At 40.5% G+C, this 16,598-nt stretch overlaps 1 protein-coding gene across 8 annotated transcripts; it reads right to left on the minus strand.

Annotated features, from left to right (window-relative positions):
* Positions 1-1,764: 1,764 nt before the first annotated feature.
* CLN8 (CLN8 transmembrane ER and ERGIC protein) lies at positions 1,765-15,582 on the minus strand. Of its 8 annotated transcripts, XM_051614897.1 has the most exons (4): positions 8,281-8,437; positions 7,712-7,859; positions 6,253-6,922; positions 1,765-5,866 (listed from the first exon to the last, which is right to left on the minus strand). In XM_051614897.1, exons 3-4 carry the CDS (start codon positions 6,793-6,795, stop codon positions 5,552-5,554), a joined length of 858 nt encoding a protein of 285 aa, XP_051470857.1. In that variant the 5' UTR covers positions 6,796-6,922; positions 7,712-7,859; positions 8,281-8,437; the 3' UTR covers positions 1,765-5,551. The 8 variants fall into 8 exon arrangements, with proteins under 8 accessions (XP_051470857.1, XP_051470862.1, XP_051470858.1 ...); XM_051614902.1 differs by lacking the exons at positions 7,712-7,859; positions 8,281-8,437 and adding an exon at positions 15,565-15,582; XM_051614898.1 differs by lacking the exons at positions 7,712-7,859; positions 8,281-8,437 and adding an exon at positions 15,072-15,430.
* Between the last annotated feature and the right edge of the window lie 1,016 nt (positions 15,583-16,598).

Genomic DNA, 16,598 nt, shown 5'->3' on the forward strand with positions numbered 1-16,598 from the left:
TCAGTGAGCACAGCTTTGGTGACAGAATACAATGTTCATAAGGCAAAACACTTTTGGCAGCAGAAGTATCAAAGCAGAAGAGGGAAGCTGCAGACATGTGTAACAACAGGAACATAGAAGTCAGGCAAAGCGACTACCTGGAGCTGCTAGAATGAACTCTTAGTACCAAAACAAGGTACATCCTCACAAGTCTTTATAGCACATGTTAGAGAGCATAGTGGTGAAAACAGTGCCAGTTTATACAGGACTCTTAACATGCAGGCATTCAATGGAGCAGAGGCAGCTAAAAAAAAAAAAATCATAGGAGAAAATATATTTCAGACCAGAAGTAATGTATCCTTTATCTGATAAAGCTAGTATTAAATTTCCACTCTCTCAGTTCAGGTCACATCCTGAAGGACTCAGAAGTGACCCTTGCTGACTCATCAGACTATACACACACACACACTCAGCAGCCAGCAATGACACAGCCTATATCCTTGCTTTCTTCTTTGTGAACATGAAAGCAGCAGGCCCCACTCCTTTCCTTTCAAGCTAGGCCTGTCTGCCACCTTGAACACATCTATGTCCTTGCACGTTTGCTACATCATTATCTTTGCCATTCCACCTCAGCACTGTTTTACTCACAGAAAACAGGAAAGCACAACATGCAAGAACACTCGTTTCTGCTCACTATCACCAGCAGAACACACTCAATAGTCAATCAAATCCAGAGTATGAATGTCTCTTCCAACACTGAAAACCCATCTGGGGGCTGACAACTACAGCAACTAATGACAGTCAGTTATTTTTTTGCTCCAAATTATCAACTTAAGATAGCAGTGCTGTGACCCACGATCAAAAGACTGTAATTGCTGAATAACATCGTAAGTGTGATCTAATACTTTCCTGGGAATATGTTAAGAACTAAGTAAAATGTATTTACCTATTAATTGAGTAACAAAATATTAAATGTTTAAATTCCTTTTAGATTTTTTTTAAGGGCTTTATTAATCCCACAGTATTACATATTGTTCTTCTCATCCCAGTCTGTACCCACACACATTCCACAGTTAGTGAAGCTTTACACATAAATGTCTTTCTTCTGCTTCAATTAATCCTGTGGACTTCAATGCAGAGGCAGCCAGCAAAATTATGCCAGCCAGTTGCTTGCACTGTGCATTTTTGTAAGAACACTTACAATACCAGTAATGGTATTATTTTCCTTTAACTCACTAATGCTAAAAAGCATCAGAAATTAGTTCCTGCAAAGCACCATGTGATATACACATGCTTAATGCTTATAATTGTATTTTGTTTTTTAGCAATGAGACAAAGTTATTGCAGGTTGTTTCTTTAAAATTTAAGGTGGTGCACACTGAACCATAGAGTGTCATCTGGTACCAAATGAAGTGTCTTCACAGTTACAGACAAATGCAAAAATATACCACAAATGATAAATACAGAAGCCAGAAGGGTCATTCTCAAGTGATGCTTTTTTTCTTAATACACTTACCTATACGGCACAGCTTCTAGCATTTTAGTCATGTACCTACACATGCTCATGTTAGTAGTATGTTACATGCGGAAGAAGGGACACTATTTTACAAGCTTTTATAGCTATTTCCATGAATATGACATTACCTTTGTCAAGTTTAACACAATATTTCAAAATAAAAAAGTGATCCTTAGTGCGCACCCTGAAAAAAACTGTTCAAGTTACAAATAGCAAGTAAAACACAATAGGCATTATCTTCATCATTAAATGAAAGTCACAGTAGACAGTTATTCAATAGAATACTTTTATTTATGTACACAAAGATTCTGTACCATTCAACAAACATTATAGTGCAAGAGCAGACTTGAATTTGCATAACACTTCTAAATTCGCTTTAAGTGGGAATTTCCCTGAGGTTAAGGAAGGTGTCTTATTGCTGTACATGACAGCAATATATAATAAGTGTTATCAGAAGAAAGCAAAAAACCCTGTAAGATTTGAACATGGGTGTTTAGTGGAAGAAGGGTCCACCAGTACATGCTGAAAACTGCAAGATAAAGGCATCACTGAAGTAATGAGACTGCTGCAAGATCATGACCGGTACTGTGAGCAAACTTTCTAGAAAAATTGGTGGGCAAGAGGGGTAACAATGAAAGCTTTTGGAAAAAAAATAAGGCAGGACAAATGCAAACTGTGATTTAGGAATGTTGTACAAAGATGGTAAGAACCAGATGCCTGGCCAGGGTGTTTTAAATCTTGACGTTTTTCTTTAAAAAAAATAAAACTCAAAACAAATAAAACATCCCTTACCAAACATCCCCATATCCATCATGGCTCGTTGGTTTGGTTTTTTGGTTTTGTTTTGTTTTAATTAAAAAAGCTTCAGCCAGAAAGGTGACAAAAAAAAGCACTCCTTGGATAAACTGGTCCAACAAGAAAGCAGGATTAAGTCTCTAACAGTCACCTAGGCAGACAAAATATTACCCAAAAACATATTATACAGGAGCCTTCAAAATCACGGCAGCAGCACACCCTGTGACATGAACAAGACCCTACTGAAAATGACCGTGAATTTTTCTACACTGGATTGCAGATGAGGCCTTATAAAACGGGCCCAACAGCACTGGGATTAATTTCACATTAACAAAATCTATAAACGAATGATGGCTAGTCTACCTTTGTGCTGAAAAGAAGCACTTAGTTTTAAGAGTAATTAGACACCAAAACCCTCATTTAGAGAAGTTTTTTGGTATTGTTTCAGAGCAATGAGACAGTCATCCACAATCATAAGCCAGAACATCCTCTTGAAGGCAGCAGCCAAATGGCAGCGAAGACACTCAAGTAATAAAAGAGGCTCTGTGTAACAGAGGCCATGAAAATGAAGAATCTGTATTTTTTTATCCTGTTACATTTCTAGCTGGCTTGTAAAATGCTTTCACTCCTCAAGTCAACAGAAATAAAATCAGTGCACAGCTCTCTTGTTCTAGCAAGCCTAGTAGTGTTTAGGTTACCATGTGCTCTTAGCTATCGTTAATTATATAGGTTAATTATATAGGTAAGACATGGAAAAGGTTTTTGAGATATGTCATACCAGTCTTTGTGTGAAAAAAACTGATACGAAGATGCATACTAAAAAGATTGCCTTATTATGATAAAAAAAAAAAAATTAATGAAAGATTCAAAATCCACTTAACATGATAGAAATTAGTAATACAGAAAAACTTTTTAAGTCTGGTGCCACTAACATAACCGTCAACCTGTCTGCTTGGGCCACATCTACAAGCTTTTTTTTAATCACAAATACACTGCTAATCCCAACTCTCTGTATTCCTTTACTTAACACAAAAACTTTACTTCCGTTACCCAGACACTGTAGGAATTACACTCTTGGCCCAAACTTATTTTTCTTTTGATGATTCTGGTTTTTGTTAGGACTCTTCAGAATTCTGTAGCTGAGATTTTTATGATTATTACCTTATTTTATTGAACCCAAACCTTTTAAGTTGCATAGAGCACACCATCATTTTAGTATCTGGTGACTTAATCTCTACCTTCCCATCTGCAACTCCTGCAAGTGAAGTTTCAATTCTGCAAGATATGCATTTGGATCACATTTCTGGGTTCTGTTCCTGAGGAATTAATCCCTCTATTTTTTTTCTATAGTACTTTTAACATTTCTCTCTCACACAACTCCATAGGAGAGGTATGCAATTCCCAGTTTTAGAGAACTCTTTTTTTCTACAGGGTGGCATCCAGACAGGCCACACTGCCAAAACACTGCAAACTCAGTATGGCCTGCTTAGAAATCAGAAGGTAGCACAAAACGTAGATTTTTTTTTTTCCTTTGGAGTATCAGCAGGACAATAATAGGGTTGCTGCATAAAATTACTAAGACCCTCTCAGCCCATTTTTGAACAGGCAATTTCAAACACTCACCACTTCATCATTATCATCAAGATCGGTCTATACATTTGTGACCTAACAGTACAATGTTTCCTCTCCCTTAGAGAGCAGTTGTTCAACTCTGCACACACAGAGTTAGGAAACACAGCAACCTGACCACTATCTTCCTCCCTTTACTCAGAACAAAATGACGTACATTCTCACAAAAAATTAATGGAGTTGTTTACACCAAAGAGTGCTTCCCTTACACATTTAGAACAGTATGGTCTACTACTGTTCAGTACAGAAAGCCTCTAACATGTGCCTTGACCTAAAATTCTTGACAGCTTAGGCTTACTCAGTCTTTTTCCTTTGGAAAATAAAACTGTATAGCAGTCACATCACACTATTTGACAGTTCCAGACGACGAGTTTTTCATCTAACTACTACAGAGCACCAAAAATAATTAGTATCTTTGTCGCTCTCCTGCCACTAGGCGTCACTCTCTTCTGTCCTGATCTTTATAGCTTCATCTGCTGTCCAACATTACACCCAGAAACCATTAGACCAATGCTACTGTCGGGAAAACATCCACCACAATTTGCCAAGTCTCTATCAAAAAAAAGCAACCTATTCCTTGGGTCAAGGAAGGATTGAGTGACGTGGCAGATAAAGTGCAAAGGATAGTTAGCATCACTTTGTATGTTCTTCAAAGTAAAATAAAAATACTGTAAAAACAGCTGAACTCCTGAAGGAGGTGATTTGGCCTTTTCTCCACAGGAGTCACCTCAGATTCTAAAACCAAGAGAATTTCCAAAAATAAGAGGAACCATAACAGAAGCACTAGTGGAACTAACTGCATGACCACTCATGTGAGACCTAAAAAGAAAATAATTTTATCCATCAACCAGCAAACTTTTCAAGGATGAAACAGAGTCAAACTGTTCTATTGTTGTCTCTTGTATTTTATTAAGTCCAGAAGGGACCACTATGATAACCCAGCTAGACCAACAGTATAACGAATGCCTGCATCCCTTCATGCATGTTTGTGGTGGATATGAACTCCTTCCATACAGAGGGCAACTACAACTCAGTTTGACAGTGAACTCTCGATCATCTTCCTCAAGCACACTTTAAATAAAAAGCAAAACAAACAAACAAAACAACAAAAAAAACACCACCCAACAAAACAAACAAAAGAAACCAAAACACAGACATGACTGTATTCTACCACTGACCAATTCAGCCACTTGGAATGATTTAATGGCACACTAGGTATCCATGCATACCTAACTTGGGTCATAATTGATCTTAATAAACAACTATTTCCAGTATCAGTATCTCTGGCATATGTGAAATAGGATTCAGGCTAAACTTGATTCACATTGAGCTTAACAGACAAATTAACTGTAAAGCCTCTTTGAAGCATTAGGACAAATGATACCTTTAGACAGTATGTCATTACTAAATAATGAAATACTGTCGAACCTGACCAAATCATTGGTGCAACTCATAACTAAGAGGCTGAAGATCTTATGTGTATGTAGGAAATAAAAACAATGCTTTTAAATACTTCTGATACATAGTGATGCTCTATCAATGAGCTTCTTACAAAAGCTGCTACTTCATGGGCAAATAATTATTTTGCATTGTATTGTTCTTCTACCCTACTAGGAAACAGCCATTTCTGTGTTACATCCTCTTCTTTTCCTGTGTTTCACCATTTAATTTTCCATTTTCTGTTGCTTTATTTTCAAAGTTCCAGTCAGTTGGACTGAGGAGTTGTTGAGTTTTTTTGTATGTCCAGTATGGGTTAAGTATTAGTGTGACAGCAAATAATCCCGAGAACAAAACAATAAAATGAAGAAGTCCCAGATTTTCCATCACGGAATTCCAATTGAAAATACACACCCACCACATGTGGTAAGTAAGAATCATGCGGCAGTGAAACAGGTGGATCATCACCCACTGGTTTGCCTTCCAGAAAAAGGTATTAGCGTAGCCAGCCTAGAAAAACAAGAACAGAGAGTACACAAAAGTGAGACTGTTACTTTAAGATAAGGCACTGAGGAATCCGCAGAACTAATGCAAATAACCAGCTTTCACATACACACACACTCAGGCATTTTTTTCCATGTAGGACTACGCTACTCCCCCATGCATACAGCTTCCCAAGCTCACAACGAATCTAAACCATCTCACTATCCACACGCACACAGCATAACATAGAAATATCATCATGACAAAAGCATGATGCTCCTGAGTAACAGGAACAGCAGTTAGAAAGCAGTTTTGCTGAAGAGCTATCTGGACAAACCATACAGATTACTTATAGACAAGCAAGATGCATGGAAACTGTTACAAACATAATATGAAAATCATCACATTCTTACCTTTAGAAGCATCCAGGAAACGCACGTTGAGGGAGTACTCATCTCCAGCAACATTCCCATCAAAGGCAGATAATGTCCAGATTTCACGTTAATTACCAGGCCAGCCAAGCCACCAAAAGCAAGCAAGTGGTGAACTACCAAGAACACATCAAATGTTCTAAAAATAATGTTGGACATGTGAACAGCTACATTTTCAAGCAAGAAAAATCCAGCAGCTATTAAACAGTTACACCAACTCCACTTTTGCTGCGAGTACACTTTGTCAGCATAAAAAACAGGATCTATGAGCAAAGCCCATAACCCAGCAACACAACTCTGAAGTCCAAACACACCACGTGTGACCGCCATGTTCCAAAACACCTTCTCCTTTCCATACAAGGAACGGTAAGTGCTACTTATCCATGAAGACAACCAGTGAGACAGAAGAAATACTCCCAAGTAGATAAAAAAACCAGCAGCTAAAAACATCAAACGAACTTCCCATAAGAGATAGTCCCAGTCAAAAATGGTCCCAAACACTGGATCATCGTTTGTAGGATTCATTTCTTCTTTTTTACAGAGCAAAGCCTTGCAAGCTGCTTGACACTTCTCACCCACACTATAGTCTCCTTCACGCCTACTCAGCCTATGCTATTACGCAAACCAGAAACCATGAACTTTCCTTCTCCATCTGGAAAAAGAAGAAAAAAAATTAAGTGAATTTTTAAGTCATCCATATATGTAGCTTCCAAACCACAGACAACTCACTTCCACTGCAGTTATGACTTTGGCCCTGTTGCCATTAGGCGCAGTCATCCCAAAGACAGGCAGACAAGAAAAACTAAAGCAGTGTGTTTAAGATTAACAATTGGCCTGCAAAATCTGCACTAGTACAAAGTAACACACTGAAACAAAACCTGAAGAGGGCAGAGTAGGAAGGCAAGAAGGAGGAAAAAAAAATACAAGAAGCAAACACTGTTTTCTTATATATGAAACTTGCATTTCAACAGCAGTGTGCTGTTATTTTCCTACTCCCTTGCTTTTCCATCACTGATTTTCCACCACTTCCTATAGCTTTGGGTGCAATTCACTATCTCAAATACAGTTCTGCACATTAAACTACAAAAAACTTATCCTGTAAGCAGGACCACTTCCACAGGAAAAGGTTGTAAAGTTAGTATCTAAAAACAAGACTTTGCCATCAGTTTCTGAACACTTTCCAACAGAAAACATATGTCAAAAACCTCAAAAGAGTATGGAATGCAGACAAGCAACATTAACATGTATTATTAAAAACATTAGCGTCACTAACTAAACAGCCCAGCTGTAAGTGCCTCAAGTTAGCTGAAACTTGCTGAACACCCAGTAGTTCAAAAGCAAAGATTTGTGGGGAGGGAAGAGCCAAATAGTATCGAAATACTTAAATACCAGGTAATTTTAAGGACAATATAGACAGTATCAGCATGACCACTTGACCCACCGCAGCCTTTTAAATGCTCAGAACCACAATGCGCTCGGGAGTTCGGTGGGAGCCAGATGAAAAAGCCACAACGACCACCGAGTAGAGCCCCTGGTGAGATGCTCCCTCCTCGCTTCACCACGCAGCAAACGCCACCACAAGAAAGACCCTGTAGAGACGTGCTCATCCTGGCCTTTGCTCTCAGGTGCTCCCCACCCCAGACGGAAGGGGGCGGGGGGCCTAGCAGCCCCTGTCCCAGGGCCCTACCCCCGCCCCACAGCCCCGCACCCGACAAGACGGGCTGGCAGGCGGGCTCCCAGCTATACTCCCCCTCTATCTCCCACAGGAGAAACAGGGTAAAACGCACTAATCCGATAGCAGGAACAGGCCCTGAACAGCCCGACCGGCCGCATCAAGGCCGGGCTCCGGCAAGGCCGCGACAGCTCCTCCGCTCCCCCACACCCGGCAGCAACAGCCCCTCCCTCCTCCCCTCCCCGCGCTGCCCCCGCGGCCGCCCAGCCCCTCGCGCAGACCCGACGAGCCGGCCCCAGCGCACAGACCCCGCTCGCACCCACAGCGCCGCTCCTCACCCACAGCGCTGCCCGCGATGGCGGGACGGCCCTTCCCGGCTCCGGGACTGCTCCGGGCGGCAGGCCGCCCTCCCCGGCCCGCCGGGACCGCCCGGCCCGGCCCGACCCGCCGCGTCCCCACAACGACAGCGCTCAGCCGGGCGGCCGCCATGCACCCCTCTGCGCATGCGCCAGCGGCCGCCCCGCCCCCGCGCCCTGGCCCTGCGGCACGAACCACTGCCGTGCGCCGGGGGGGGAGCGGGGCCGTTCCACTGGGGCAGGGGCGGAGCGGGGGGGAGACCTGCCTAGAAGTGTTTCTGCAGCGAACAGCAGGGTTGTCCCCGCGGCTGGAAAGCTCGGAACAGCTGACAGACGCATGTTCAACAAGATTAACCAAAAAAAAAAAAGTAGCCGTGCTGTCACAGCCTTTACCTATAAATATCCAGTTCATTTAAAGACAGCAAATTATTAAAGGAATGTGGATGTCATCCCATTGACTCAGCCCAGCTGGATCCTGTGAACATCACCCAGCCTTGTGCCTGGGTTTTAGTTTGGCTTTGACACATGTGACTGGCAGAGGCACTAAGTTTTTCCAGAGAACAACTCAGGCCCTCAACAGACCAGGTGATTCCACCAAAAAAATTACCAATAAAATAAAATAAAATAAAATAATGCCACAACTTCTCTTACACAGAGGATTAGTCTAGAGCAGCTGAAATCGTAGGCTGGGCCTGCATGCGGTGAGAGACCTGAGTGGGGAAATCAGTCCCAGAAGTCTGCAGGGTGCTCGGCTGCAAGCTGGGAGGCAGGAGTGCCAGCATTCCCTGTGGAAAACTGGGCCCTTCCACAGTAGCAGGGTAACTGGGCTTGACGGCTTTGATCTGTTGGTGCACCTCCTCAGCAGTTTAGGAATGGATAGCCAGCCTCAGCTGTTTATGGCAAATGTCTGGGAACAAAATCTGCTGCTTGTATCTCCTTTTAATGTGCTGGGCGTGAGGCATCACACCTTCCTTCCAATCTCCTCTAGAGAGAGCCCCAAGGGCCACCAGGGCTTGGCTGAAGTTGTGCCCACATTCCCAGACACTGCCTGTGTGCCACCGAGGTGAGTCATGAGCTGGAGCACACCAGGAACTTCATCTCTGCCCAGGAGGCCCAGGTTCAGCAGCCAACTCGGAGCAAGATATTTCAGTCAAAATACTTATTTCAAGCAAAGAGCACACTCGCAAGTGACAGAGATCTAATGATCTAGCAATGGCTAGCATAATGGCTAGCAAGTTGGTCTTGTAGACAGAAGGATTAATTTTTGCACAAAAGTGAGAGTAAGTTGTTGGCAAAGCTGTGGGATATGGTCAGAGGTGTTTACTAACTCTGAAAGGGAAGAAGGGCTAGAGGGTCTGAGAGATGTGAAGTAGAAGAACAGGAAGAGCAGTCACTTGGGAAGTGCTTCCTAGCTGATGATGAATATTTATTTAATAACCTCTGTTCCCTAACAGATGCTTGACCTGTCCTGGGCAACATGAAAAGGATGAGAATGCTGAACAAGCAAAAGCTGGGTGAGCTATGGTTGAGCTATAAATTGCCTTCCCAAGTAACATAATGAGGCTGATGCACCAAAGACATGTGTTTTATTTTGCCCTAATTTTATTTTTCCCACAACTGTCTTTAAATAATGTATTTAAATATTAACACCTTGAGGCAGGAAATTGTTTTGCTTACATACAAGGAACTGTGATCATACTGTAAAAAACAAGATAACAGACAGGTTGTTGTCTTTCTTGGGGGTTTTACTTCTCTTCACTGCCTTCTTGCCTTCTCAAGCAAAACTGATTTTTTTAATTATTACCAGCCATAGCCATGATGTAAGAGTTTAGTGTTACGTTCTGAATCTACTGATACTACACCTTAGTGACAACTTTTTAATAGATGCCTCATTATGGTAATTATGACTTCAGGTATTTCAAAATAGTTCTTCCTGCAGCGAGGCTCATCTCCCATATTACGCCATATTCAGTTCTCCCTTTTACATCCATTCTGGACGGATGCTACACAGTACCCTATCCAAAGAGAAAATTCCTGACTGCATTGTCTCAGTTTTGGAGGACTTTTTTGACATCTTCAGAATGCTGTAGCTGGAGGAGCAAAGGGCATTTCCAGGCAGAGAGCCCTTCCTGCAGTCTGGATGATGTCCCCATTGCAACTAAGAGCCCCTTTATACTGGTTTGGTAGTGCTTGCCTGCAGTCAATAACTGAATGTAATTTTTTTTTTTGCATTTTACAGTATATACATTTTGTTGCCTTAGTGGCTACATCTGGACAGTTCCCCATGTGGGGGCTGCCTTTGAAACAAGGTGGCTACATGCCAGCTGCTCATTGAATATGATTTTGGCACACACTATCTTCCCAAAACGAAGGTCATTTTGACCAGATTCCTGCTTCAAATGGGATCCAGGAACCATCCAAAAATTACTACTCAGCACAGGCCAACCTTCTTCCAGGTAGCATACTAATAATTAAATATGGCATGCAGTAATGAGTCCATAGCTCCTTTGTTGTATTTACTAATATACAGATAGCTGATGATAGTTCAAAAATACTTTAGTTTTATAACTTATTTTTGGTCTTCATTCCCCAATTCAGAGTGCTGCAATGCTGTGTCCTTCTGCTCCCTGTGCTTTTAGAGGCAGATCAGTACCCTCTCAGTGTGTGAGAGCCCCTTAAAGGCAGAGGCTTAGGAGATGCATATGGAGGACACAAGGCAAACCAGTGAGACCTCCAGTGGGATGGGAGCCTACAGTTCTTGCAGGATGACTATTATAGGACATATATCTGTGCTTGTGTGTATGTGTGGCAGGAATACAGAATATAGCCAACTGGTGCTTTTGTTGCCAGTGACAGGGACTTGAGAAATGTGTTTAAGGCATGGGTTGAGAAAGGAGTTTCAATCCCATTATCACATTAATCCATCCATTGCAGACAACTCTTTATCCTATAAAGATTTGCCTTGGACACGTAGGGGCAGAAAAATGCAGAATAAGCCATCCTGAATTCTGTCTTTTGCTGTGGCAACAAAGGGGAGTTTTCTGTCTGTAGGAGACATGGCTGATGCTGAAGTGGCCAGAATTTAACTCTGGCAGCAGTGGAGGGATGGAGATTGGAAAAAATCCTGCATGATGAGGCTGCTCTCTGATGATTTTATAGGTCTCCCTCATCCTCTGAGTAGCATGTGAGGGAAATGAAGTCACTGCCTTAGGTTATCTTAATTAATTTTTTAATTCCCTCGTACCAAAAACTTGTTAAACCAAGTCCTATGAGTATAAATAAAACCTCAGCAGGTAATCTTCCTAATAGATGATGAAAAGTCTACTGCTACTTTAAGTTAAGACCTTGTTGACTTCTCAAAAGGTTTTAGTCCTCTCTTCTCAAAGTTTTAGAAAAGCCTGCACATTTACAGACACAGATCCCTATACTTGTGCTGACCTGTCATGGAATCATATATTTTCAGTGAGATGCTTCTTGAATTATTTTTTTTAACTGATTTTTTTTTCCCCTTTACTAATCTGCAGCCTGCATGCAAATCTACGGAAGATTTACTCCTAATTATGGGAGCTTTGCTTCAAGTCTGTGGGAGTTTTACTACATGCCTGCCTCAAGCAACTCTGTGGCAATACCAAATGTGCAATCTTGCTTTGTTAATATTTTACACATACTCTCAAGGTCTCCTGATTCATGTCCAACAAGTACATGCAAACTACAGTTATTCCAAGGAGCACTTTAAACATGCTTGTTTAAGGCCTTTTTCCTCTCAGCTAGTAGGAAGCATACTCAGTTTCTTTCAGAAAATGTGTATTACAAGGCTTTTGTGTGTGCCAAGTCTTTACATTGCATAACATGTTCATCTACCCAGGCTGGTTTGCTTTCCTCAGTACTTGGAGAACAGCACTAGCCTCTAAAACTTTTTTAATTTCACTTATGATTAGTTTTAAATGAGTTGATCAACACCTTATGCTCTAGAACAGTGATAATAGTTGTCTTGAAGCACTTGATGTTGCCAAAATTTTTGAAAATGCAGATTTCCTCAACATCTAGACTTTGAACTACCAGTCATGGGAAAAATAGCAGCAATTAAGCTGTCTGGTTTTGCCTGCTTAAATCTTTCCAGATAATTCAAATAATGTAGAAGAACTAGAGATTCTTTGCTCAGTCCCTCTCAAGATTGCCCCCCATTTCTCTTTACAAGATGGACATTTTAGGAAAATGCTGGGGTTACAACCACTGTTGAGTAGTGCTGTGTATCCCAGTCTCACTAAAAAAACTATTGGGTGTAGACACAGTTCAGGATATTTATCATAACCATGATGACCCAGTGACGTCTGGCCGTTCCCTGTGCACTGCTTAATTGGACCTCACCAAGTACAGCCTTTGGGCAATTCTTCATTCAGTCTTTCCTTCCTTTTCATTCTCTTACTTCCATTCAAAGCAAGACATTGTACCTTTTTTTTTTTCTTTTCTTTTTCAAAATTCTAATGTATTTCTTTTTTCATACAAGATGCTTTCAAGCTCTCTCCTGCTTGGTCCAACCATTTCTTTCAATAATTTATCTAAATCTCAACTTGTCTCTCTCATTAGCCCTGCAATTAATCTGCAATGCATAAGACATTGCTGCTCCACCTCTTCTTTGCTTCCTTATGTTCACACCTCACTCCAAAGCTGCCTTATTCTCTTTCCATTTTGCAAGCTTCTCTTTATGATCCATGTACTGTAAACATGTATCTTGAATCACTGCTTGAATATATTTAATCATGTAATATTTTTTTTCTCCCTCTTCTCCCTAACTTGTTTAGAGCTTTGGTTAGGCAATGCTGCTTTCCTTCCTGAGAATTTTCACCTCCTAGTGCCCAGCATCACTGGTGACACCATAACCACTCCTTTTACCCCATAGGAATAATAACTAAGAATAATACCAACTGTATGCAGTCCTGGATCTAAGTTTCTTGGTTGCTTCTGGCTGGCTTCAGGTAACTATCATGAGATGATGATATAAGCTTGGGTTCGCAGTTGAACCTTTTTATTCCTCCTTCACCAAGCTACATGTCTTAACAATGTTCACTGGAACAAGTTATCCTGCCTTACTAGTTTTCTCTTGCTTCACAGCTGTAATCATGAAGGTTAGTCTAACTGGTGTTTCAGGTTTACCCAGAATCTCTAGTCCTTCTTTCTCCTTTCTCACATAGGTACAGACAGTGCCTCTTCAGGAATGAAAGGAAAATTCTATGTCTGTCTTATGGAATATATGCTTATCATTTTGGAGTTTTGTTTAGCTCCAGGTAGTCTCACCTGCATGGAAACTGGGACTTTACCAGTAGGCAAAATTATGATTGTCAAGTTAGGAAAAGATAAGTCAGTGGCTAGCTTAGATGTGGGTCTCTGTCAAGGGTTTGATCCTAGATTACCGCCTCAGACCATCTTTCAGTTGTATTTGTAGACAAATGGTTCCCATGAAAACTATCGGAGATGAAGTGAAGGACCTTACAATTGCTGCTTGGCAACGGTGGATAGAAACATTTCTGTGGCCTCAGTCAGTAATCTATTAAGTTTACTTTTTGGGGATTTCAGTAAAATGACAGCAAATTCATCATACTGACAAGGTTCTCAACAATATAAATGACTTCTTGGAATATGCAGTCCATAAGCAGTAAATGGGATGCAAGGTGACAAGCTATTTTCCTGTTTTCATCTTCATCCAAGTGGAGAGATTAATGTATTTTATAAGTTACAGCATTTTACAATAATGACAACAGTATAAGGCAACAGTTAATATTAGAAATTGAGAAAAAATAAAATAAAAATAACATTTGTCAAGAAATATTGATAGAGATGGTTGGGAGAAATGTAAGATGTTTAGAACAGTAGCTGAGAATGAGTTTTTTTCATGGCAGGTTATTCTGGACTTGCAAAAGATGGAAATAATTTTTAATGTAGTCTATTTAAATTTGCTTAGAATAACAAGATTCTAACCATTTACTTCAGGTATTCCTAAAAATACATTCTACCAAAACATTATAATGTAAGTAAACAGCAGTTATGTAGTCTCTTTTCATAGTTAATACAGTTTGTAATTTAAGTAAGCCTCTGGTGCTTAAAACCCTTCCTAATACCTCCTTTCCAAAGCTACCTTCATATCCAGTGGTCAAGGGTCAAACATTTGATGCCTACCACAAATCTGTCAGTGGTAAACAAGCCTAGAGTTTTCATCAACAGTCTGCAGTGTACCACATTATAGCAACTCTGTGGTGGGCTGAAACAGAAGGCGTCCTCCAGCACATGACCACTGAATTGATTTATAACAATTCCTGGTCAGGCCCTGTGTGGGCTTTTTCCATTTCTTTGTATTCTATTATTTCTGAATACTCACTTTCAGTAAACTGTAAACTGGCCTTTACACCATTTCACTAGACTCTTGCATACTACAGTAGGTTCATCGGATAGTTTAACGTGAAGGGTAAAACTTAAGACCTTCCACTCAAAAGTGTCATATCCTCAGAAGGGAAAGAATATGTTTCAAGTGTGAAAATAAATGAAAAAGAAATGTGGCAGAGAATTCTCTGCCCAGTTATTCTTTCCTATTTCTTGCAAGCTTAATCAAAACCCTACTAAAATAAATCATAATAGGTAATTGATATAACCCATTATAGTAACCTTTAGATTATTTTAAGGAAATTTAAAGGAAAAAACACAATTAAAAAAAAAACACAACAAAACAAACAAACAAACAAGATCAAATGTAAAGGAAAGAAGATTTTATGTAATCTTACCCTTTGCCCACAGGAGATTTTCCTAGTATCTTTTGAACCAGATGGCTGGTTTCATCCAACATAAATATGTTCTTAAAAATTTCATAAAAAGCAATAGAAAGGAAGTCCCAGTTAGCACCCCATGAAATGAAAGGCTGCAATACAAAGCAACAGTTCTTGATCCTGTTTGCCTGTAGGCCCATTAGTTACCCCGGTTAGCCCCAAACCAACAGCACTTTGCCAGATGCAGGTACAGGGGGAGCTCACTCTTCAAGTTGCCAAATAGCATGCAAGACAGCCCGGAGTAGTATGCTAGGGAAGTATGAGAAAAATGTATGGCAGAAAAATCAGAGGAAACAAGATTCCTTTGCCTTGCTTCTCAAAAAAAAAAAAAAAAAAAAAAAAAAAAATTGCAATTAATAATGTCTAATCAGAAGCATGAACAGACTTTTCAAGCCTAGTTCTCAGAAAAGTTCACACCCAACTTTATAAAGATTTCAGTGGGATTTCTCACCGTGAAAAGCATGCATAAGTCTTTGTGGACTGAGACTGTAATCCGTTTAATCTGTGTGTAAATATTTCGTCAGGTTCAAAGGGCTAGGCTGCAGCATTGCTCCACTGGAGACTAGCGGGCTATGGAAGGAACCAGTTTTTAGAAGTCTGGAGGCTAAGCTGTGCTGCAGTTATCATACCCATCCCCCTTTCTTTGAAAGTCAGAATGCTACAGCACAATGCTGCATCTTTTTACTAGGTGCGCACACACTGTCAGAAGCAAGCGTTGGTTACTGGTTGTTGCATCCTTTTATTTTGGAAGGCTTACATATTTCAAAATACAGCACAAGGAAAATTAGAATATATTCTGCATAATTTTTCAGTTTTACATTGATAGAGACTCCTAAGTAAATCAAGCCTCTGTGTAATTATTAACTTCTGATGTTTTCTTCTCACTTGCACAGGACTTGTCAACTTCCCTAATGTGAAATCAGCCTCGTTTTCTAGTTCTTGAAAAAAGGATCCCCATTCTATAAATATTTGTTATAACTGGTTCTTAGTCTTCTTCTATATTTTAAGACATATTTTTGCAATCACTTATATGAATCAGCAAAAAGCCCCACTGAGAGTTATAGGAGAGATCTGTAAGACGCATACATTTTTTTTCTACAAAGGTAACAGTCTGCACCGAACTTTGTACTGAAGTTGCTATTGTTGTGAAATGACAGAAAGGTGACACCTGCTGACACAAGCTACAGAAATCAATGGTCCTAATTTTTTGCCAGTTACTTGAAAAAGAAAACCCAAACCCCCCATGCATCAGGAATATCATATATAAAGAACCCAAATTAAATAAATGTCTGGAAAGAGAAGAGACAAACTGAAGGCAAAAGAAGCCAATTAATTAGTCAACACCTCTGTTACAAGGACACAGCTTTGACAGCGGCAAGGTGCAGGATCTCTGCTTTTCCAGCATCACCAATGCTGGCTGTTATCAGAAGCTAGATATTTGCTGCCAGGTCTTAAGGCAATTCCAGGTTTCCTAAGGGACAAATG

Source organism: Apus apus, chromosome 3 (assembly GCF_020740795.1).
Source record: "Apus apus isolate bApuApu2 chromosome 3, bApuApu2.pri.cur, whole genome shotgun sequence".
Lineage (NCBI taxonomy): Eukaryota > Metazoa > Chordata > Aves > Apodiformes > Apodidae > Apus > Apus apus.

Excerpts from the sequence above, each read along its gene's own strand:
- CLN8 (XM_051614902.1), bottom strand. The coding sequence starts at position 6,795 with ATGAATCCTACAAACGATGATCCAGTGTTTGGGACCATTTTTGACTGG. Across the intron at positions 5,867-6,252 it reads TTTCCTGGATGCTTCTAAAG|GCTGGCTACGCTAATACCTT; the intron begins GTAAGAATGTGA and ends TTGTTTTTCTAG.